The sequence below is a fragment of the Ovis aries genome, chromosome 21 (genome assembly GCF_016772045.2).
Source record: "Ovis aries strain OAR_USU_Benz2616 breed Rambouillet chromosome 21, ARS-UI_Ramb_v3.0, whole genome shotgun sequence".
Taxonomy (NCBI): domain Eukaryota; kingdom Metazoa; phylum Chordata; class Mammalia; order Artiodactyla; family Bovidae; genus Ovis; species Ovis aries.
The window spans coordinates 25,317,178-25,342,809 of NC_056074.1; the positions used below are offsets into that span (position 1 = coordinate 25,317,178).

The 25,632-nt window shown below is 38.8% G+C and overlaps 2 protein-coding genes across 4 annotated transcripts in view; one reads left to right on the plus strand and one right to left on the minus strand.

Moving 5' to 3' along the window:
- Window positions 1–25,632, plus strand: part of LOC101115413 (olfactory receptor 8A1-like) — a 183,699-nt gene that overhangs the window by 130,696 nt on the left and 27,371 nt on the right. The window lies entirely within an intron of this gene.
- The window catches only part of LOC101105957 (olfactory receptor 8B8-like), a 95,627-nt gene continuing 84,638 nt past the window's right edge, over window positions 14,644–25,632 (minus strand). For both annotated transcript variants that reach the window (XM_060404240.1, XM_060404241.1), the window contains one exon: window positions 14,644–18,302. In XM_060404240.1, coding sequence (XP_060260223.1) covers window positions 16,379–17,314 — 936 coding nt within the window. In that variant the 5' untranslated portion in view covers window positions 17,315–18,302 and the 3' untranslated portion in view covers window positions 14,644–16,378. The remainder of the gene's footprint in view (window positions 18,303–25,632) is intronic.

Genomic DNA, 25,632 nt, shown 5'->3' on the forward strand with positions numbered 1-25,632 from the left:
CACTTGAAAAAAATTCTGTATTCTGTTGTTGAGTAAAATGATGCATAAATGTCATTTTGTTCCTGTCATTTGGTAGTTCATATGTCTTCTTGTCTATAATGATTTTCTCTCTGCTTGCTTTATCAATTACTGAAAGGGGACTGTTGAACCGCCAACTTTAACTGTGACTTTTTCTGTATCTCCTTTCCATTCTGTCAGCATTTGCTTTATGTATTTGAAGATCTGTTATTAGGTGGTGTTAAATGTGTTCTGTATAATACATTTAGAATTATGTGTTTTTATTGCTTTATACTTGAAATACTGTGAAATATACTCATGATGTTTGTTGATATTTCAAGTCGAAAAGTATACTATGTCAGAAATGTATAGCTGTTTCAGACTTCTTATCATTAATTCTTAAACAGCATATCTTTGTCCATCCTCTGCTTTAAGAAAATATCTCATTTTCATTTGAAATGTGATTTATTTAAACTGCATATAATGGAATTTTAAATTTTTCTTTATCCAGTGTAACTTTTTCAGTCTTCTAATTGGCAGGTTTAGATTATTTATATTCAGTGTATTTACTGAATTAAACCCACAGTCTTGCTGTTTGTTTTCTTCTCATCCCATCTGATCCTTTACTCTCATCTTTTCCTGCCTTCAAATTATTTGATTGTGCAAAAATTATTTGTATTTGTGTACTCACTCAAACTCTGCAGCACTTATGGACTGTAGCCTGCTAGGCTCCTCTATCCATAGGATTCTCCAGGTAAGAATACAAAAGTAGCTTGTCATTTCCTCCTCCAGGGGATCTTCCTGACCCATGGATTGAACCTGAGTCTCCTGCATTGGCAAGCGGGTTCTATACCACTCTGTTGCCTGGGAAGCCCTGCGAACTTTCTAGTATTCTCCTGTATCTCCTCTGTTGGCTTATTAACTGTATCACATTTTAATAGTGGTTTCTAATAATGATGACAATATGTAACTTTACCTTATTAAAATCTATCTAAAAATAAAAGCTTATAACTCTGTAAATATTAAAAACCTTATAGCGGACTTTTGGACTCAGAGGGAGAGGGAGAGGGTGGGATGATTTGGGAGAATGGCATTGAAACATGTATACTATCATGTAAGAATCGAATCACCAGTCTATGTCCGATGCAGGATACAGCATGCTTGGGGCTGGTGCAAGGGGATGACCCAGAGGGATGTTGTGGGGAGGGAGGTGGGAGGGGGGTTCATGTTTGGGATCGCATGTACACCCGTGGTGGATTCATGTCAATGTATGGCAAAACCAATACAGTATTGTAAAGTAAAATAAAGTAAAAATTAAAATTACAAAAAAAAGTATACTTTCCTTTTCCTTTCCATCCTTTTGTGATCACTGTCATATTTTTTGTTTCATCATATGTAATAAAGACCATAGCATATTTTTCTCATTTTTTTGCTTTAAATATTTTTATTTTTAAAATAATTTTTAATGAAGTAAACATTTTTTAAACATTATGTATTTATTTGGCTTTGCCAGGTCTTAATTGCAGCACATGGGATCTTTATTTGCAGCGTGATAGACTTAATTCCTTGTCCAGAGATCAAACCCAGGCCCCCTGCTTTGGCAGCTTAGAGTCTTAGCTATTGGGACACCAGGGAAGTCCCAAAGCACCATATTTTATACTTGAGTTCCTTGTGGTGATATGTGGTGATATGAACATGCACATCTCAGATCTACTACTTCAGGAAGTGTGAATGCCTGTCTCTGCACTTTGAAATCAATCATCAATACACTAGTACCAAGGCCATGTTCCCACAGGCTCCTCCTAGCTAAAATGACTGAAAAGAACAGGGATTTTTTTAAGCAGGCATGTTCTTGCTAGATATGGGACTCCTCCCATGGGATTTGGCTCAAGCATTCTCTGTGCCTTACCATCAGCCTCACCAGTCTAATATCTCCCCCAGCTTCCTCTAGCTCCTGCCTCATTTGCCCTGACAGATGTTACACGTTTAACCTTGTCTTGGCATCTTGCTTCACAAAGGACCTGGACTAATGCAGGAGGTAACAAGTTTGGTCCAATCAAAAATACAGTGAGATAGGGGCTAGATACTGACTTAACTCACTGTCAGGTGGGTGAAGAGATCACTATCCTGGTTCATGGACAATGCCTAGCAGACAGTGACTGCTCAGTGACTAAAGATTTCACTGTGGCTGCTTAAGAATATGCCCCTGTACAGGGACATACTGTTATAGAAGAAAATGTATAAAATAATGCAGGCTATCAATTCATCTCCAAGTTCTTTTTAATGTGTATTAAAAATGATGACTTTACTCTTACTTGAATGCTTATTTAGCATGTAGCAAGCATAGCACTTATGTTTTAAGTGGTCAATATTAAGAATTGCATTTTATTTTTTTATGAGAAGAAATTTTCTATTTTATTATCCATTAATCTCTTTCTAAAAATTTTATTGAACTGTAGTTGATTTACAATGTTGTATTTCATTTCTGCTATACAGGAAAGTGACTTAGTTAAATATTTCAGTTCAGTTCAGTTCAGTCGCTCAGTTGTGTCTGACTCTTTGGAACCCTATGGATTGCAGCACACCAGGCATCCTGTCCATCACCAACTCCAGGAGTTTACTCAAACTCATGTCCATTGAGTTGGTGATGCCATCTAACCATTTCAACCTCTGTTGCCCCCTTATCCCCCTGCCTTCAATCTTTCCCAGCATCAGGGTCTTTTCAAATGAGTCAGCTCTTTTCATCAGGGGGCCAAAGTGTTGGAGTTTCAGCTTCAACAGCAATCATTCCAATGAATATTCAGGACTGACTATTCCATCTCCTTTAGGATGGACTGGCTGGACCTCCTTGCAGTCCAAGGGACTCTCAAGAGTCTTCTCCAACACCACAGTTTATTTTTTTATAAATTTATTTATTTTAATTGGAGGCTAATTGCTTTACAATATTGTATTGGTTTTGTCATACATTAACATGAATCTGCTGCAGGTGTACATGTGTTCCCCATCCTGAACCCCCTTCCCACCTCCCTCCCCTTTCCATCCCTCTGGGTCATCCCAGTGCACCAGCCCTGAGCATTCTGTATCATGCATCGAACCTGGACTGGTGATACATTTCACATATGATAATATACATGCTTCATTGCCATTCTCCCAAATCATCCCACCATCTCCCTCTCCCACAGAGTCCAAAAGACTGTTCTATACATCTGTGTCTCTTTTGCTGTCTCGCATACAGGGTTATCGCTACCATCTTTCTAAATTCCATATATATGCATTAGTATACTGTATTGATGTTTTTCCTTCTGGCTTATTTCACTCTGTATAATAGGCTCCAGTTTCATCCACCTCATTAGAACTGATTCAAATGTATTCTTTTTAATTGGTGAGATAAATCAATAACCTCAGATATGCAGATGACAACACCCTTATGGCAAAAAGTGAAGAGGAGCTAAAAGCCTCTTGATGAAAGTGAAAGAGGAGAGCTAAAAAGTTGGCTTAAAGCTCAACATTCAGAAAACTAAGATCATGGCATCTGGTCCCATCACTTCATGGGAAATAGATGGGGAAACAGTGGAAACAGTGTCAGACTTTATTTTGGGGGGGCTCCCAAATCACTGCAGATGGTGATTGCAGCCATGAAATTAAAAGACGCTTACTCCTTGGAAGAAAAGTTATGACCAACCTAGATAGCATGTTGAAAAGCAGAGACATTACTTTGCCGACTAAAGTCCATCTAGTCAAGTCTATGGTTTTTCCTGTGGTCATGTATGGGTGTGAGACTTGGACTGTGAAGAAGGCTGAGCGCTGAAGAATTGATGCTTTTGAAGTGTGGTGTTGGAGAAGACTCTTGAGAGTCCCTTGGACTGCAAGGAGATCCAACCAGTCCATTCTGAAGGAGATCAGCCCTGGGATTTCTTTGGAAGGAATGATGCTAAAGCTGAAACTCCAGTATTTTGGCCACCTCATGAGAAGAGTTGACTCATTGGAAAAGACTCTGACGCTGGGAGGGATTGGGGGCAGGAGGAGAAGGGGACGACCGAGGATGAGATGGCTGGATGGCATCACTGACTTGATGGACGTGAGTCTGAGTGAACTCCGGGAGATGGTGATGGACAGGAAGGCCTGGCGTGCTGTGATTCATGGGGTCGCAAAGAGTCGGACATGACTGAGAGACTGAACTGAACTAAACTGAATACTCCATTGTGTATATTTACCACAGCTTTCTTATCCATTCGTCTGCTTATGGATATCTAGTTTGCTTCCATGTTCTGGCTATTATAAACAGTGCTGTGATGAATATTGGGATACACATGTCTCTTTCAATCCTGGTTTCCTTAGTGAATGCCCAGCAGTGGGATTGCTGGGTCATATGGCAGTTCTATTTCATTTTTTAAGGAATCTCCACACTGTTCTCCATAGTGGCTGTACTAGTTTGCATTCCCACCAACAGTTTAAGAGGGTTCCCTTTTCTCCACACCCTCTCCACAATTTATTGCTTGTAGACTCTTGGATCTCAGCCATTCTGACTGAACACCACAATTTTAAAGCATCAGTTCTTCAGGATTCACCTTTCTTTATAGTCCAGCTCTCACATCCATACATGACTACTGGAAAAACCATAGCTTTGAGTAGACAGACCTTTGTTGGCAAAGTAATGTCTCTGCTTTTGAATACGCTGTCCAGGTTGGTCATAACTTTTCTTCCAAGGAGTAAGCGTCTTTTAATTTCATGGCTTCAATCACCATTGGCAGTGATTTTGGAGCCTAAAAAAATGAAGTCAGCCACTGTTTCCACTGTTTCCCGATCTATTTGCCATGAAGTGATGGGACCAGATGCCATGATCTTCATTTTCTGAATATTGAGTTTTAAGCCAACTTTTTCACTCTCCTCTTTCACTTTCATCAAGAGGCCTTTAGTTCTTCGCTTTCTGCTGTAAGGGTGGTGTCATCTGCAATCTGAGGTAATTGATATTTCTCCTAGCAATCTTGATTTCAGCTTGTGCTTCATTCAGCCCAGTGTTTCTCATGATGTACTCTGTATATAAGTTAAATAAGTCGGGTGACAATATACGGCCTTGATGTACTCCTTTTCCTATTTGGAACCAGTCCGTTGTTCCATCTCCAGTTCTAACTGTTGCTTCCTGACCTACATAAAAATTCTCAAGAGGCAGGTCAGGTGGTCTGGTATTCCCATCTCTTTCAGAATTTTCCACAACTTATTGTGTGATCCACACAGTCAAAAGCTTTGGCATAGTCAATAAAGCAAAAATAGATGTTTTTCAGGAACTCTCTTGCTTTTTCAATGATCCAGCAGATGTTGGCAATTTGATCTCTGGTTCCTCTGCCTTTACTAAATTCAGCAGTTAAATATTTAAATATATATATGTCGTGAAGTCACTCAGTCACGTCCGACTCTTTGTGACCCCATGGACTGTAGCCCACAAGGCTCCTCCATCGATGGAATTTTCTAGGCAAGAGTACTGGAGTGGGTTGCCATTTTCTTGTCCAGATATATACATGTATGTATATATATATATATATATATATATATATATATATATATTCTTTTTCATATTCTTTTCCGTTATGGTTTATCACGGGATGTAGAATACAGCTCTCTTGCTGTATGCAGTAAAACCTGGTTGTTTAGCCATCCTATCTATAATAGTTTGCCTCTCCTAACCCCAGACTCCCAGTTCTTCCCTCCCCCACCACCCTATCATGGCAGTCACAAGTCTATGAACACCATTTTGAATATCTAGTCATAGAGGGCTATTTTTTATGGGCCACCTAATTGCACTTTATAACCTGTCGAGTCCCCTTAGGTAATCAATCCATTGCATAGAGTTAAGGTTTGGTCTAGGGTGACCCAGAGGGATGGTACGGGGAGGGATGAGGGAGGGGGGTTCAGGATGGGGAACATGTGTATATCTGTGGTGGATTCATGTAATGTATGGCAAAACCAATACAATAATGTAGATTAATTAACCTCCAATTAAAATAAACAAATTTATATTTAAAAATAAAAATTAAAAAAAAGAATTATATGCCTTAGTACATAGTGTGCTTTTGCTTTAAAACAAATTAATTTGTTTTTATTTTACTTTAAATCATCACCCAGAAACCATGTCTCATTATATGTAACTATTATATTGTTGCTAAGAAAATGTGTTATCAAGCTTATGATATACTAGAAATTTATTGCCAAGAGTCCTGAATAATAAGTGGGTTCACAGCAGAGGTTGGAGGAGGGCATCACAGGCAGACCAACTGAAGAAAACCAAAAACTGGAAGCTCAATAAAGACTTGCATATGAAAATACGCATACATCTGTGTGTGTTAGTCACTCAGTCATGTCCGACTCTTTGTGACCCCACAGACTGTAGCCCACCAGGCTTCTCTGTCCATGGAATTCTCCAGGCAAGAATACTGGAGTGGATTGCCATTCCCTTCTCCAGAGGAACTTCCCAACACAGGAATCGAACCCTGGTCTCCTGCATGGCAGACAGATTCTTTACCGATTGAGCTACAGCAGGAGCTAGACACACACATTTGGACAAAGGCAAAAGATAGTATGGGCTGAATCACTGAGTGTATGACAGGGAGATTGTTGGAATTGTAAAGAATGATAATCACTCTTCCCACTCTCTGCACGTTCAGTAGAGAACTGAGAAATGAGACACAAGAGCCTCACAAAAGGGAAATCAAAAGATCAGCTTCATACTAGTAAAGTTAACTGGAGTATACAGCTCAGTTCTGCAGCCAAGGAGAGTTTCTCTAATTCCCTTGTTGCCTTCCCCAGGTAAGCCTGATGAACCCAGGCACAGGAAAAATGGACAACATCAGGCCTTCCCTATAAAGGGATACATGATGCCTGCTGTGTCTCTAAGTTGTGTCCGACTCTTTGCGGATACAAAGAGTCCAGCCTATGGACTGTAGTCATAGACTCATACAGCCTATTGACAGTAGTCATAGACTCATACCACCTATGGACTGTAGCCCACCAGGCTCCTCTGCCCGTGGGATTCTCCAGGCAAGAATACTGGAGTGGGTTGCCATGCCCTCCTCCAGGGGACCTTCTTGACCCAGGGATCAAACCCTTGTCTCTTACATCTGCCTGCACTGGTAGGCAGATTCTTTACCACTAGCAACACCTGGGAAGGGACACATGAAAGAAGAGACAAGTCTCGGTCCGGGGGACAGGCCAGTCTTGTAAAGAGGCCCAAAGGGGACTGGGCCATTCATTCCCAGTTCAGTTTCACAGCTTCACCAGTCATTCCTCTCCCTTAGGGAAGAGAAATATAGGATATGGATAAAGAGAAAAGTTCCTTCCCATTCTTTACTCTCCTAGGGCATGGAGGGACAGGTACCCATTTTAGAGGAATCATCTGCTTTGGGCCAGAGAGAATTTGGCCATTTGCAGAGAAGAGGAATAATTGCTCAAACCAGGTTGCTTCTTGTGAATAAACATATAATTACTTATTTCACATATGCGCACAGTTGTATGTTAAATTCTTGCTTCCAAAGTTCCATAAATATAGCTCAGAACCACTTCACTGTTGAAACATGTACTTTTCAAATTTTCTTGAAAAAGTAACTTGAAATGTAAAGACTATAGTATCTCAGAGACTATTCTCCTTCAGCCCAGCTGTTTGCATGTATTGGTCAGTGACCAGTCCTGTTTATAGGAACCTAGGTCATTAGGCAAATACATAAAACCAGATTTATTTGAGGAGCCTGCTTTCCCAAACCATATTTCACTTCAAGAAGAGGAAAGGTGGACACAGCTCTAGAACAATTCACCAGCACTTCCTACTTGCAATAACTTGAATTCCAAGAAGGGACAGAACACTCTACTCTGCCATTTTTCATGTGAGGAAAGAGAGGCACAGAGATGTGCAGTTGTCAACCATAGTCTTTGGTTTACACCTGTCACTCTGTCCTGTAGGTTGTTGGAGTAGGCAAGAACACTAGAGACATCTGGGTGAGGTTTTAAAAACATTTCCTTAATTCAGAGAAAACAAAAACAGCTTTTGTCTCTGCCTCAGGATAGAGAAAATGGAGGCTGGTGGAAACCACAAGTACGTGAGAGATGAAGATGGTCAGTCTAATGCTCATGACTACAGAATCCACCAGCTTATGAAAGAAGTGCCGATAAAAGAGATGTTGATGAGAAGCAGCTTAACAGCACATGCAGTGGTTGATGGTGTTTGGGCCCATTGTCACTGAGTAGGGTATTACCTCACTAGGATCTAACCCGATACAAACCAAGTATCAGCCAAGAGCAGACTTGAGGGACACATATTCCATGGTGACCTCAGGCCGGAAATAATAAGACAGTGATCACTAATGACAGAGGAGCAGAAAAAAGGAATAGAATCTTGCACTTCAAGTTAGTGAAAATGAACTCTCTGATGCAGAATTCATTATCATTTTAAGGGAAATGACAAAAAAGATAGGAGAGATCAGAAGACGAGCTCAAGAGAATGTTGAGGAGAGTATCCAGCCCAGTAAAAGTGACCAAGCTCCAGGAATGAGAAGAGTGTGAGATGGAGTTGTTGTCCATTTGTGAAACATGTAAAGATAGCCACCGTAGATACATTTCCCAGAGCCTATCTCTTCAGGGAAGTCATTTCTGCAGGTAGGAGGGAAAAGCCTCTTTACGGGCCAACATTCCATGACTCAGAGATGAGAATTTCTATTGCCATAACAGGAGAATGACTAGTCTTTACATAGGAGGATGCCTTCCTGTGTCTTTCTACATTTGTGAATACAACTCCCTCTTTGAAAAATGTCCCAACAGTCAGTAGCTCAGGAAGGCCAGTGACTCACGGTGAGCTACAACTGGAGTGTGCCCTGGAAACTCCAGTCTCACAGCAAAGACAGAGGCACAGCATCTGAGAGATGTTCAATAATTTCCCAGATTGCTTAGGAAACACATCTTGAAGAAAGGATGAGAACTGGAAAGAGACCTAGAGATATCATGATCTCTGACTCTATTGTTTCAGTCACCCCCTCACCCCAGAACAAAATCAGAGCAAGAAGTACTTCCCAAACTCTCAGATTTCAGGGCTTCATGTTAGAAACAAGGACAGAGAGACATGGGATGCTGCCATGCAACCACTCACCCTTGTTCAGCTTAGTATTAGCAGTACGGAGTCGTACAGTCTGCTCACCCTGAAAGGAAAAAGGCTTGCATGGTGTAGGAAGAGGAGTGCCCTAAGCCTGTATACTTCTTTTTCCTGTGATGTCCAGAAAACTAATACCTGCATTATCCTGGAATCAATTCTGAGCCAAAGACCATGGTTTCACATCAAGGCCTTGCCCAGATAGTTCCCTCCAATTTTAGAAAGGACACATCATCTGTCCATGACACTGAGATCATAACATGATATTTAAGGGGGTCTTCTTTTACATGTATATACATATTAAGATCTGGCTGGAACCCAAAGACACCTCCCTCAGGTGCTCTCCTAGGAGAAGTATCTGCAAAAGAAACCAAAAGAATGTAGTTTTCACAAACAGAACTCATTTAGACTTCTGTCCAAATTTCTATACCTGCTATCCAAGAAGAGAAGCAGGAGCCCCTCTTCCAGAGCCGTAGATGGGATGCAAAGTTGACTCTAATTGGGAATTCCTTTCCTGGTTCTCAGCAAAAATGGCAAATTTCAGTAACACAATATGTGGGTTGGGTAGGGTCCTAACACACTTAACCTACAAAGCCCCTCACCACATTACCTTATTACCTTTCTCAGTAAAATTGTTTAGGCACTTCAAAGCTACTAAAGACTTTGCCTTATCAAATAACAATGAAATGTGCCTCAAAATGGTTTAAAATCTGTGAGAGAAGTAAATGCTGTATTACCATTGACTCCATGGAAGCAGTAATGTGCCGTGTAGAGACAGCAGGGAAGAATCACACATAGCCATGGTGACATTTTTCTAAAGATACCTCATTTTTGGAGGCCAAGAATCCAAATACATATCCTCTATTATTTTGGCTAAGGTAGAAGTTCACTGCATGAATGATTCATGCTTTTATTCAATAATTATTCCATAATCCGATCATTTCTGCATTTGAAAAAGTATTGGAAAATTATATCCTGTTGCTGTAAAAAGTTTCCTTTGAAACATGGTGTTAACTGAATGATGGTGCATTTTTTTTCTAGAATTTACTTTCTTAAATGATGCTATGTATTTGTTCATAAAATGACATGGAATGTAGTAAGGTTTTTTATGTTATGTTTCTTGTTTTTGCATCTTAGTTGTTTTGTTTTGATTGTGGTAAGATCACTTAACATGAGGTCTGCCCTGTTAGATTTTTAAGGGTGTGATACAGCATTGTTAATTATAGGTACAGTATTGTACAACAGGTCTCTGGAATTTATTCATCATGCCAAACTGAAACTTCATACCTATTGAAAAACTGGAGTGGGCATAACACCTTCAAATTCAAGTGGAATAGTGAATCCTTACACCTGGTGGTCTCTTGCCTAAATTTCAGGACAGTAATCAAGCCACATAGATAGGAGCTAAACCTTAGGGTCTAAGAATGCCCTGAAAACCAGATGTGAAGTTTTCACTGGCATGGAAAAATTAGATTTTAAAATACAAGTGCATCTGAACAGAAGTGTTACATTCTGGCACTGGGATACAAAGGGAGACACTGGAGGACTATATAACATTTTTTAAAGTATATACTGTTGAGACTGAACGTGGACAGAAAAGGCAGAGGAGAGAATTAGTATCAAAGGAAGATTTTGGTTTTTTTTTAATTAAGAGAGTTTTTAAAGGTAAAGTAGGATTGCATATATCCAGCAATAGAAGTCTATAGAGATGGAGATATTAAAGATACAAAAAAAAAGATGAGGAAATTTTGAGAGAATAAAATCCCAAAGAAGATGAAAAGCAATTGACAAAATACAACATCCACTCATGCTTTTAAAGTATTTTTAGAGAATGATAGATACTTTTTTAAGATGATAAAATATGTAAAACTCAGATCAAAAGCCAGCAACTTAGTTTGAAAACCCTTGAGACATCTCTAATTAGAACTAGTAGAACCAAGATACCTACAGTCTCCACTATTACTTAACATTGTATTAAAAGTATTAGAAATACAATTATAAATGGGGAAGGAATTAGAGGCTAAGACTCAAAAGGAAACAGCCAAAATTATCTCTGTTTATAGAAATTTAATCAACATAATAGGAAAACCTGAGGGGAATTCCTGGAAAAACTTCTACAAAAAACAATTACATTAAAGTATAAACATATAATTCAGTAGAATTCGCATATATAAACACTAATCAGAATATAATATGAAAGCTAGAACCCTTGTTATAATAATAAAATAAAATAGAATTCTTAAGCATAAATCTAATTAGAAATGTTCAAACATAAATGAGAAAAATTACAAAACATTCCTAAATGTTACTGAAGTAGACCTAAAGAAAATGGAAAGGCATACCACACGTCATGGTGAAAAGTCTGAATATCCGAAAATGTCAACCCTCTCTAAATTTACTTATAAATTTAAGATGCAATAAATAAATATGCTATGAGTTTTTTCTAGAGTTAGACAGATTAATTATAAAAGTTATGGCTTAAAATGAATATCCAGGAAAACCCTAAAAAAACTAAGAACAATACGTGGAAGGTACCTTCAAGATAGGAAAATGCTGTGAAGCTTCTATAATTAAATCAGTGTGGTATTGGCTTATGAATAGACTTACAGACCAATAAAGCAGAATGGAAAATACAGAAATAACTCAAGAGCCTATAAAACTTAGTATGTAATGAAGGCAACAGCTCAAGCCAGCAAGGAAATGAAGGACTTTTTTTTATAAATGGTGATAGAACAACTGGATAGCCATATGGAAAAAGATAAAGTTAGATCCATTCCTCACACCATACACTGGTACAATTTCTAAAAAGATCAGACATTCGGGTTTTTTAAAAATCATGCAAACATTATGAAAAGATTAGTGAATTTCTTTATAATCTAAGAGGAAAGAAAACATTTATAAATATGATTAAAATATGAGAAATAATAAAAAATTAAAACCTTTAAAAATTTTATATCATACGGAAAGTCAAAAGCCAAATCATAAAATAGGGAGGAAATATATGCAACTTATATCTCAGACAAAAAACAAATATAGTTTATATACAGTCCTAAAAATTGAGAAAATCAAAATCCAGCAGAAAAGTGGGAGAAAGTTGTAAAAAGATCATCCATATAAGAAGTAATACCAACAGCCATTAAATACCTGAAAACATCTCCAATGTTTCTATTTATTAGAGAAACCCAAATTATAACAATGCTTAAGAACTATTTTTCACATATCAGGTTGGAAAAGTTGAAAAATGTTGAGCATATGCTATGTTACAGGGACTGTAGGAAAGTGAGTACTCCATTTATTGCAGAGGGGAAAGTAAATGTCAGTTCTCCCCCAAAAGATCCACAGATTGAATACAATCCCAATCTAAATTAATCTTCTGTAAGAATGAAAAGACAAACCATGGACCATTTAGAAATCTTATGTTTAGCAAAGGACTAGAATTCAAAATATATAAAGAACCTTGACATCTCAATGAGAAAAAATAAATAAGCTACTTTTATTTAAATGGGGCAAAATTTAGATAGACATTTCACCAAAGACATATGGATGACACACGACCACATGAAAAGATGCTCATCATCATTTAATCACTAGGGAAATGCAAACTAAAACCACATTGAGATACTATGACACACCTATTAAAAATCTTTTCAACTAAAAAGTGGGCCATACCAAGTATGGTGAGGAAGTGAAGGAATTGAAAATCTTAAACACTACTCCTGAGAGTGTAAAATGGCACAACCACTTTGGAAAACTGTTTGGCAGGTTTTTGAAAAATTAAACATATACCTATCATATGATCTCACTGTTCCACTCCTGTGTATTACTCAAGAAAGATGAAAGACTATGTCCATACAAAGACATATACATGGATGGTTACAAGAGTTTTGTTTGTAGTAGCCCCCAAACTGAAAACAACCCAAGTGGCTATCAATAGGGGAAAGATAAACAAATGGTAGTAGTGTTTCCATATACACTAGAAGTAGTAGCAGTGGTAGTTTGTAGTATAGTCATTCACTCAATGACTCACTACTCAACAACAAAAAATAATGAATTATTAATAGATGTAACAACATGGAAGAATCTCAAAATACTTAAACTAAGTGGCATAAACCAGACAAAAATGAACACATACTGTACAATTAGACTTTTAGAAAATCTTGAGAATGAAGACGAAAAGAAAACAGATCAGTGGTTACCTAGAAAGAATGGGGGAATGGAAGAGTTCCCAAAGGGACAAGACTGTGGCAATGGTTTCATGAGTGTAGACATATGTCAAAATGTATCAGAATTACATGTTAAACATTTGTTTAAAGTGTGTGCTAATTTAATTTGTTTAAATTGTATGCTAATTATAGCTTCTTAAAATCCCTTTTAAAAACATAAAAAATAAATACATGTTTACTCAACTGAAAATACTTATAATACTGCACTTTCATGCCCCAAGTGCTCCATCCCTGCGAAGTTATCAATCAAATAGAAGTAGAGATAGTATAAGCATAGCGTAGAGCCAGAAGATCAAGGGACCCAAAATGGTGACAGAGACAAAGCCGCCAGGGCTTTGTTATGTCTTCTTTCTCACTCGTATCCCTTTGCTTTCCTCTTCCTCTGGCCTCAGGAAGAACAGTAAAGTAACTCTAAATAAGACACAGCACTAACCATTAGATGCAAAGCTGATAAATCAAACAGTGAAAAATAGACCATCTGCAATCAAAAGACGGAGAAGGCCATGACACCCCACTCCAGTACTCTTGCCTGGATGGACGGAGGAGCCTGGTGGGCTTCAGTTCATGGGGTCGCTAAGAGTCAGACACGACTGAGCGACTTCACTTTCGCTTTTCACTTTCATGCATTGGAGAAGGAAATGGCAACCCACTCCAGTATTCTTGCCTGGAGAATCCCAGGGACTGGGGAGCCTGGTGGGCTGCCATCTATGGAGTCAAGTCGCACACGACTGAAGCGACTTAGCAGCAGCAGCAGCAGCAGCAGCAGCAGAGAAACTGAAACTTTTGGACATTGTTGATAGCATAAACAGTTTTACTTGAAAGGAGAAAGAGGAGACTTTCTAATGTGGATGGAAATGTTTTAGATCTTGAATTAGGTTGTGGTTACATATACATATGCAAAAGTTCAATGAGTTATACACATGATTTGTGCACTTTACTATATGAAAGTTAATTACAAAAATTTCTGTAAAGTTTTCTGCTTTCTTTCATTAACTACTTTGTACTGCATACCCCAATATACCAACCCCATTCGTAAATTCTAGATCTCCTGAGTTCAAAGAACTATTCAGTCTCATCTAAAGTACAGTCCTCTTCTGTATGTTTATTCTTCTCATTGCAGCAATATTGGCCAGAATCAAAGGGCAAAACTAACTTTTATCCAAACTTCCCTTATTTCCTAATACAATAACTTTCATAAGGGAAAATTTATAAGTAAAAATATTTCCCTAGCACTTCATTTGTCATTATTCTCAAAGAAATTTTACCACTAATGAGTTTAGTGAGTTTAAACCAAAATTTTTTTCTTTTTTGAATTTTTTATATAAAGCTATATTTTCTTTCCATTAATAACACTGTGTATTTATAAGTTTATCCTGAGATCAATATCTCTTTCCCATATGCCAGGCTTCCCAGATGGCACTAGTGGTAAAGATCTTGCCTGCCAGTGCACGAGACTTAAGACATTTGGGTTCGATCCCTGGATCCAGAAGATTCCCTGGAGGAGGAAATGGAAACCCATTCCAGTATTCTTGCCTGGAGAATCCCATGGACAGAGGACTCTGGCAGGCTACAGTCTATGAGATTGCAGAGCCAGACACGACTGAAGTGACATAATGTGTGTGCGCGCACGCACACACACACACACACATACACACACACATACACACACACATTTTCCATTCAATACTACTGTGTTTTTGTAAATTTATCCTGAAATCAACATTTCTTTTCCATTTGCCTCATCATTAGAATGTGATGTCAATCAGCAGTGCCTGAAAATTCAATAGCAATTGCCTCTCCTAAAAAGCAGTAGCTTGGCGCTGCCCTGATAACTAAATATGTACCCACAGCCATCTACTTCTCTGTCCCATCCTCCAGACAATAGAAATATTACAAGAAATAAAGAAATAAAATGCAAGCCACCTGTATAATTCTAAACTTTCTGGTAGATAGTTATGTTAAAAAACTAAACAGATAAATTCATTTTAATTGTATTTTTATTCAACATAGTAGATCGAAAGTGTCAGTTCAGCATGTAATTCATATAAAAGACAATCTATGAGATATTTTACATTAGTCTTCACATTAATTATTCTAAGATCCAGTGTGTATTTTACACTTACACCATATCTCAATTTGGATGATCACATTTCAATTACTGGATACTGTATATGGCTAGTGGCTATTGTATTGGATAGTACAGCTCCCAGTTAACTCAGAACACAACCAAGGTACCCCTTGAAATGAAGCTCCAAATTCTGGCCCATTAGTGTTGAAATACCTCCACCCTATGTCTTTATACCCCATCAAATTACATTTCTCTCACCTGGAAGTTCTAATTCACTGAACTTTGTCCCTAGAGCTCCACTTACCAAGTCAGAGGTGCCCATCTTGCATTTGTCTGAAATCTAACATACTTCCCACTCACACACTACAAAATTCATCAGAACTGATCTTGTCGTTTTGCCAAGACCAACTCAACAAAATCTTTCACCTCCTACTCTCTTTCAAAATGTGATATATTAAAATTATCCTGTGAGAAGTAGCATGAAATTACTGTGAACATATTCATAAGTTAAATGTGCTAGGTCAACAAACATGTGAAGTAGAATATTCCAAAAAGACATGAGGCAAGAAAACATGGCATAAAGAAAACAAACTAGGTTGGGACTCAAGCTGAGATTTCAGCCCCAGCTGTAGCACCAGGTAGTTCTATACTCTTGGGTAACATACATTTCTGAGTCTCCAAAGTGTGATGTATTACACACTGGCACTGGATTAAATGATTCCAAAGTCCCATTCAACATTGAATACTCTATAATACAGCAACTATTTTTGTAAAATAAAGAAGGAAGAGGGCAAATGAAGGTGAGGGAGGATAAACCCACTTGGGAAAAAGTTAAATCTCCTTTATATATTGGACAGAATGGAAGCCCTGGAACTTGAAGTCCACACCAAATAACAACAACAATAATAACAAACATTCCAATAAAAAAATATGGGATCCTTTTTCTCAATTTCTAATATTTCTTCAAGACAACATTATTCTGTCCAAGGTTTTCTTTAGGGCAAATTTGACATCCTTATTCCTCAAGATATAGATTAATGGATTGAACATGGGCACCACAATGGTATAGAACAAGGAGGACACTTTGCCCTGATCAAGAGGTAAAACAGAAGGTGGTTTGAGGTACGTAAAAGCTCCTGACCCAAAGAAAAGAGAGACTGCAAGTACGTGGGAACTGCAAGTACTGAAAGCCTTGGACCTTCCCTCAGTGGAGCTTATGTGGAAAATGCTAGAAAGAATAAAACCATAAGAGATAAAAATGGTCACAATGGGCACACCAATGCCAATGGTCACAACAATAAAGACTACCAGCAAATTTACATCAGAGCTGTTACAGGAGAGCTCAAGGAGGGGAATGATGTCACACATATAGTGATTGACAAGGTTGTCACCGCAGAAAGTCAAAAATACTATATTTCCTGTATGGGCCGTAGCCCCAAACACTCCCATCCCATAGACCCCCAACAAAAGGAGTAAACACACCTGAGGAGACATGGGGACCGTGTACACCAGTGGCTTACAGATGGCGACATAGCGGTCGTATGCCATTGCCGACAGGATGAAGGATTCAGAAAAGACAAAGAAACAGAAGAAAAAGAGCTGAGTCATACACCCTGAATAGGAAATGAAGTTCTTCTCTGAGATGAAGCTTGTCAGCATTTTAGGGACAATGGCAGTAGAGAAACTAAAATCTATGAAGGACAGGTTGAAGAGGAAAAAGTACATGGGAATATGAAGGTGAGAATTCAGTCCAATCAAGGTTATCAAGCCCAGGTTCCCCGTTACAGTGGCCATGTAGAAACACAGAAACAGGAAGAAGAGGGGCATCTGGAGTACTGGCTGATCTGTTAAGCCTGTGAGGATGAACTCTCTCACAGAAGAGGTGTTCTCTTCAGCCATTCTCCTCTAGAAGAATCTGTGAGGGAAAAAGAAGAGTTGTTCAGAGAAAGAGGGAAAAAATCCTTCTTGAGAATGGCATTTGAACTGAGGGATTTTTGAACTTCAGGAAGATGGCATTTCTTCATACCTACTCTCTCTTCATGGTCCCCAAGTGCCATGAACCACCCTAGTAACTGTCTGTGGGTGAAATTTGCTTTCAGAGTAAAGGCTGATACTACCAAGGAGAGTCCATGAACTCATCTGGCCACCTTTTCCTGTACCCTTTCTGTGCACTTCCTCCCCTCCACAGCCCTTGATCAAGTATGTAAGGCTTGGGTCCCTTCTCTAGGGTTACTCTTGAGACATGGAAGCCATTCGACCCTGCCTAGACCTTCCACCTTGGGTCTCAAACTGAGCAGAGCAAGATGATGAGGTCATGTGCCCAGGGTCTTTGGATGGAATGGTTGTGAAACTATAAATGTGATGATAATAATAATGATGGTTTCCCAGGTGACTCAGTGGTAAAGAATCCACCTGTCAATGCAGGAGACACAGAAGACACGGATTCCATCTCTGGGGCAGGAACATCACCTGGAGGGGGAAATGGCAATCCATTCCAGTATTCTTGCCTGGAAAATTCCATGGACAGAGGAGCCTGGTGGACTGCAGTCCAGGGGTTGCAAAGAGTCATACATGACTGAGCATGAACACACGCACTAATAATAATGGAGTCATAATGCAAAGTTATGGGATAGGTATTGTTCTAAATGCTATGTAGCATTATAGTTATCTCCATGTAACAGATGAGGACACTGGACTTACGTGACTTGCACAAATCCCAGTAGTAACAGAAGGTGAACTCAGGTGGTCTGGATCAGAGCATGAACTTGTAACCTCTCTGCCATAGGACAGACCAGGTCAGGCAGACACCCACTCACCCTTCAGCTTGGAGTCATAGTTCTGTGCTTCTGCTGGCTCTCATCCACCTCTTTCATGCAACTCAAATGCCCTGGTGAAAAGAAGGTGAAAATTCAGAGTTCAGATGCTTCTGCTTCTGCTTCTCAACTTTAAGGATCAAAACCTCTAGTTTATCTTGCTTCTCTTGCTGAGCAGAAGGACATGGTCTCTGACTGTGGTTTTTCCCTGAGCCTCCTATCCAGCCTCCAGAGATGAAGTAGCATCCTTTCCTTATATCTACAGATAAGAGGAAACTGAAGACTTTTATTCTGGATCAGAGATCTCAGTTGACCTCATTACAAGAGACTCCCTCGGGATTACAGCTCCAAGAGACCACCTTCCCCAGGGAATAAGAAATGTTTATTTACATCTCTGATAATGCTTGACAAGGCTTTTAATGACCTATTCTTTTATTCAGGATACATCTTTTTAAGAACAAAGAAGAGCAAAGCAGTGTGGGAAAAATAATTCTTAAGACTTTGTATCGGGCACTGACTGGGTTCCAGAAATCTCATTGGAAGGATCCAAAGTAACACACAAATAATTTTATCTCATTAATTCCTCATAACAACTTATTAATGTTAGACCTATTAATCTTCACTTTAAAAGTGAAATGGGCACATAGCTTGTAGAATCTTAATCTTAACTCAAATCCCAGAATCTTAACTCAAACTCTGGTCTCTCCAACTCCAAACTTCACAGGGGCCAAGGACATCGTGCTTATTGTATGTTACTGACAGAACCATATTGTCTCTAGACATCAGGCCTGTCTACTGTAAATTGTACACATTCTCAAACAGTTTTCAGGAAGGAATTTCATTCAAATAGAGACTAAAGAGGCAAGTTGTGCTCTGCATCTCTTACTGGGAGCTTCTATATACTAAGGATAACAGGTTTTATAGCCAAGAAGTAAATCTTGATATGGGGAAACTTGAGGTTTGGTGTGCAGTGGCTTAGAGAAGTTTTGGTTCTAGGATAATGACAGAAGTCCTCTTACAAAAGTTATGAAAACAAAGCACAGAGGCAGAAGTCTTCCTCTAGGCAAGTCTAACTAAAAGCACTGCACCCAGGCCGTGTGTGGTTATGGGTTTGTGCCCATACATCAGTGAGGACTTGCTCACCCTTAGCTAAGATTCAGCGATGATGGTGCTTTATCTTCCTGATATGCACTTAGAATTTTCCATGTCCCAGACTAACCCTAATGAATCTCAATCCCACTACACAAAAGTTGAAAATGAAGAAAGATAATTCATTAAAATGAAATTAAAATAGGCTCTCCTTGAGATCCAAGTGCAAAGAAGATATGGGGTGAGGGGAGTTTCTCAGAACACTCTAGGGGGATTTGTTATTTCAGAGACAGTTGCCATGGCAACCTGATTCCCAAATGTATCTTAAGCAGTGCTCCTCTGAAGCTATGTTACCTGATGCTTCAGTACAAGCAGAAAGTAAAATCAGAAAGAAAAGATAAAAAGCCATTTTGATTTTCTATTTGTACGCACAATTGCACTCATCTCACATGCTAATAAAGTAATGCTTAAAATTCTCCTAGCCAGGCCTTGGCAGTACGTGAACCGTGAACTTCTAGGTGTTCAAGCTGATTTTAGAAAGGCAGGGGAACCAGAGATCAAATTGCCAACATCCACTGGATCATCGAAAAAGCAAGAGAGTTCCAGAAAACATCTATTTCTGCTTTATTGACTACGCCAAAGCCTTTGACTGTATGGATCACAATAAACTGTGGAAAATTCTGAAAGAGATGGGAATAGCAGACCACCTGACCTGCCTCTTGAGAAACCTGTATGCAGGTCAGGAAGCAACAGTTAGAACTGGATATGGAACAACAGACTGGTTCCAAATAGGAAAAGGAGTAAGTCAAGGCTGTATATTGTCACCCTGCTTATTTAACTTCTATGCAGAGTACATCATGAGGAATGCTGAGCTGGATGAAGCACAAGCTGGAATCAAGATTGCTGGGAGAAATAGCAATCACCTCAGATATTCAGATGACACCACCCTTATGGCAGAAAATGAAGTAGAACTAAAGAGCCTCTTGATGAAAGCGAAAGAGGAGAGTGAAAAAGTTGGCTTAAAGCTCAACATTCAGAAAACTAAGATCATGGCATCCAGTCCCATCACTTCATGGGAAATAGATGGGGAAACAGTGGAAACAGTATCAGACTATTTTTCTGGGCTCCAAAATCACTGCAGATGGTGATTGCAGCCATGAAATTAAAAGATGCTTACTCCTTGGAATAAAAGTTATGACCAACCTAGACAGCATATTCAAAAGCAGAGACATTACTTTGCCAACAAAGGTCCATCTAGTCAAGGCTATGGTTTTTCCAGTGGTCATGTATGGATGTGAGAGTTGGACTGTGGAGAAAGCTGAGAGCTGAAGAATTGATGCTTTTGAACTGTGGTGTTGGAGAAGACTCTTGAGAGTCCCTTGGACTGCAAGGAGATCCTACCAGTCCATCCTGAAGGAGATCAGTTCTGGGTGTTCATTGGAAGGACTGATGTTGAAGCTGAAACTCCAATACTTTGGCCACCTCATGTGAAGAGCTGACTCATTTGAAAAGACCTTGATGATGGGAAAGATTGAGGCTAGGAGGAGAAGGGGACGACAGAGGATGAGATTGTTGGATGGTATCACCGACTCAATGGACATGGGTTTGGGTGGCCTCCGGGAGTTGGTGATGGACAGGGAGGCCTGGCGTGCTGATCATGGGGTCACAAAGAGTCAGACAGGACAGAGCGACTGAACTGAACTGAATAGTACTGTCACCTGTCCAAAATCTGAATCTCTGAAAAATGTCTTCCTTCTTCTATTTATTTCTAACTTACAAATTATATATTATGCATGAAATATCACAGGGCAAGTGAAGATTTACACATGATAAAATGTCTGCAAATATGTCTCATTCGTGTGCATTAGCTCTCAGACTTCTGGTTGTTCATCGGAGTTATACAAGCATGGGCCCAAACCAATCCCTACCTGTCATGGAATTGTTTCCTTTGTTATGCAGAAGCTTTTAAGTCTAATGTAGTCCCATTTTATTATTTTTGATTTTGTTGTTTATACTTCTAGTGTCATAGCCCAAAAAAAAAAAATCATTGCCAAGAGCAATGTTAAGGAGTTTCTTCCCTTTATGTTCTTCTAGAAGTTTTATGTTATCAGGTCTTATCTTTAAGTTTTTTAAGTTAAAATTAATTTTTGTGAAAGGTGAAAGGTGAAAGAGAGTGGTCCAATGTCATTGTTTTGCAGTATTTATTCAGTTTTCCTAGTAACACTACTTGAAGAGACCATCCTGTCCCCATTGGCTCCCTGACTCACTTGCCAATGTTAGTTGACTTTGTATGCAAGGGGTTAATCCTGGGCTCTCTTGCATTGGTCAATATGTCTATTTTTATGCCAAAACCATACTGTACATACTATCACTTTGTAGTATATTTTGAAATCAGGAAACAATCAGGAAATTCTTCTTTCTCAAGATTGCTTTGGCTACTTGAGGTCTTTTGGTGTTTCCATACAAATTTTAGAATTTTTTTCTATCTATGTGAAGAATGCCATTATAATTTTGACAGGGCTTCTGTTCAATCTGTAGATGACTATTGCTGCTACTGCTACTGCTAAGTCGCTTCAGTTGTGTCCGACTCTGTGCGACCCCATAGGCGGCAGCCCACCAGGCTCCCCCGTCCCTGGGATTCTCCAGGCAAGAATACTGGAGTGGGTTGCCATTTCCTTCTCCAATGCATGAAAGTGAAAAGTGAAGTCGCTCAGTCATGTCCGACTCTTCCCGATCCCATGGACTTCAGCCTACCAGGCTCCTCCATCCATGGGATTTTCCAGGCAAGAGTACTGGAGTGGGGTGGCATTGCCTTCTCCGGTAGATGACTATAGGTGGTATGAATGTCTTAACACTATTAATTCTTCCAACCCATGAATGCAGTGGTATACCTTTTCTTTTGTTTCTTTGATTCCTTTCAACAGAGTCTTGTAGTTTTCATTATACAGATCTTTCACTTCCTAGGTTAAGCTTATTCCTATATATTTTATTGTTTTGATGCTATTGTAAATGGGATAGTTTTATTCTTTTTCAAGTATGTATCAAAATTCACTTGTTTCTGTATATTAATTTAATATCCTGATATCCTGAAACTTTACTGAAATTGTCAATTAGTTTCAAAAACTTGTTGGTTGACTTTGGGATTTTCTATACACAAAATCATATCATCTGCAAATAACAACACTTTTACTTCTTTTCTGATTTTAATATCTTTTATTTATTTGTCTTACCCAATTGCTCTAGCTAGGATTTAAGTTCTGTATTGAATAAGAGTGGTGAGAGTAGGCATCCTTTTCTTGTTCCTGAAATTAGAAAGAAATCTTTCAATTATTCTTCTCTGAGTGTGTTAACTGTGATTTTGTTATATACTGTCTTTACTATGTCATTCTATACATAATTTATTGTGTCATCATGAAAGGATTTTCTGTTTTGTCAAGTGCTTTTTCTGCATCTACATTGATGTGCATGTGATTTTTATCTTTCATTCTATTAATGTGATATGTTTCATTTCCTGATTTGCATATGCTATTGTGTTGTGTGTTTCTAGGAATTTGTCCACGGCGTCTGTGTCGCCTAGTTTATTAGCATAAGTGTGCTGTTTCTCAGTCATGTTTGACTTTCCGTTACCCCACGGACTGTAGCCTGCCAGGCGCCCCTGTCCATGGCATCTTCTAGGCAAGAATGCTGGAGTGGGTTACCATTTTCTCCTCCAGGGGACCTTCCCAACCAAGAGTCTGAACCCTTGTCTCCTGTGTCTCCTGCACTGGCAGGTGGATTCTTTACCACTTAGCCACCTGGGGGCAGACACTAATAATATGCTCTTGGGGTCCTATGTATTTCCACAGTATCATTTATAATGTCTTTGCTTTCCTTTCTAATTTATTTGTTTGATCTCTTTTTTCTAAATTAACCTAGCTAAAGAGTTATCAGTTTTCCTTATTTTTTCAAAGAACCAGCTCTTAGTTTCACTGAACCTTTCAATTATTTTCACTGGTCTCTATTTCATTAATTTCCACATGGATCTTTATCATTACAGTCCCTCTGCTAATTTGGGATTTAATTTGTTCTTCTAGTCTTTTGAGTGTCAATTAGGCTGTTTATTTGAGATCTTTTTGATTCCTTTTTTATTGAAATATGGTTTATTTACATTATTATATTAGTTTCAGATATGTAACATAGTGATTCAATATTTTATAGATTATATTTATTTCAAAGTTATCACCAAATAATGGCCATATTTTCCTGTGCTGTAAAATATATCTCTATGACTTATTTTATATGTGGCAGTTTGTGTCTCAATCTCCTACTCTTATATTGCCCCTCCCCCTTTCCTCTTCCCATGGGTAACCACTAGTTTGTTCTCTGAATGTGAGTCTGTTTCAGTTTCAGAGAAATGTTTTGAATCTATTTCTGTGTTGTTATATACATTCAGTTGTTTTGTTTTCTTAGATTACACATAAGGGATAACATAGAGTACCTGTCTTTGTCTGACTTATTTCAATAAACATAATACACTCCAGGTCCATCCATGTTGTTGCAAATGGTAGCATTTCATTCTTTTTATGGTAGCATTTAATTCTTTTTATGAGTAATATTCCACTGTGCATATATAAACAAGCAAATATATATATATTATATATATCACATCTACTTTATCCATTCATCTTCTTATGGATCTAATTTCTTAATATATGTATTTATTGCTATAAACTTTCCTCTCACAGTTGTTTTTGCAGGGTCCCACAGGCTTCCCCCAGTGGCTCAGTCAGTAAAGAATCTGCCTGCAATGCAGGCGCCCCAGGTTCGATCCCTGACTGGGGAAGATCCCCTGAAGAAGGAAATGGCAACCCACTCCAGTATTCTTGTCTGGAGAATCCCATGGACAGAGTAGCCTGGCAGGCTACAGTCCAGGGGGTCACAAGGAGTCAGACACAACTGAAAAACTAAGCAGCAGCATGGGATTTGATATGTTGCTTTCCATTTTCTTTTTTGTTTGTTTGTGTGTTTTTTTTTGCTTTCCATTTTCATTTGTTTCAAGATAATTTTTCTCTTTCGACTTTTTTCTTTGACCCATAGTTGCTCAGAAGTATGTTGTTTAGTTTCCACATATTTTAGATTTTCTAACTTTCCTCTTGTTATTAATTTCTAGTTTTATACCACTGCGTTCATAAAAGATAGTTTGTATAATTTCAGTGTTAATTTTGCTAAGATTTGTTTGGTGTCATATCATATGATATATTCTGGAGAATGTTCCAGGTGTACTTGAGAAGAATGTGTATTATGCTGCTGTTGGATTGAATGTTCTGTATACATCAAGATCATTTGGCTCAAAGAACAGTTCCATTCCAATCAACATGTTTTCATGTTGATTTTATGTCGGGAAAACCTATTCATTGCTCCCAAGGAAGCGTTGAAACCCCTTACTATTATTGTATCGTCTGTTCAGTTCAGTTCAGTTCTGTCGCTCAGTCGCGTCCGACTCTTTGCAACCCCATGTACTGCAGCACGCCAGGCCTCCCTGTCCATCACCAACTCCCGGAGTTTACTCAGACTCATGTCCATCGAGTTGGTGATGCCATCCAGCCATCTCATCCTCTGTCTTCCCCTTCTTCTCCTGCCCTCAATCCCTCCCAGCATCAGAGTCTTTTCCAATGAGCCAGCTCTTCTCATGAGGTGGCCAAAGTATTGGAGTTTCAGCTTCAGCATCAGTCCTTCCAAAGAACACCCAGGACTGATCTCCTTTAGAATGAGTATTTGCCTAAAAATTGTAGGTGCTTTGATGTTGAGTGAATATATATTAATGGTTATTATATCTTCTTGATGTAATAACCCCTCTATCATTATGTAATGACCTTTCTGTCTCTTGTTATCATTTTTGGTTGAACTCCATTTTGTCTGATATATGTGTGACTATCCCTGCTTTCTTTTGGCTTCCACTTGCTTGAGCATCTACTTCCACCCTTTCACTTTGAGCCTATGTGTGTCTTTAGAGCAGAAATGAGTGTTCTGTAAGTAGCATATAGTAAGGTTTTAGTTTTTATCCATGGTCACCCAAAAAAACTACATAAAATGCCTCATAGATAAAACAATCTATTTTATGCTGATAGAAACTTATCTTCATTCCCCAAAGACATCACCCTTTTACCTCTCCTCTGCTGACAAGGATGCTGGTATTTCTACTGCCAAAAGTTCGGTCCCTTGCAGAGTTGCTCTAGGGAATATGCCCTCCTTGATGAGTTCCTTCCTTGCCTCTGCATCAAAAATCATCTTTATCTCATATCAGTGGCTTTCAGCATCTCCTGTCCAGCAGGCTAT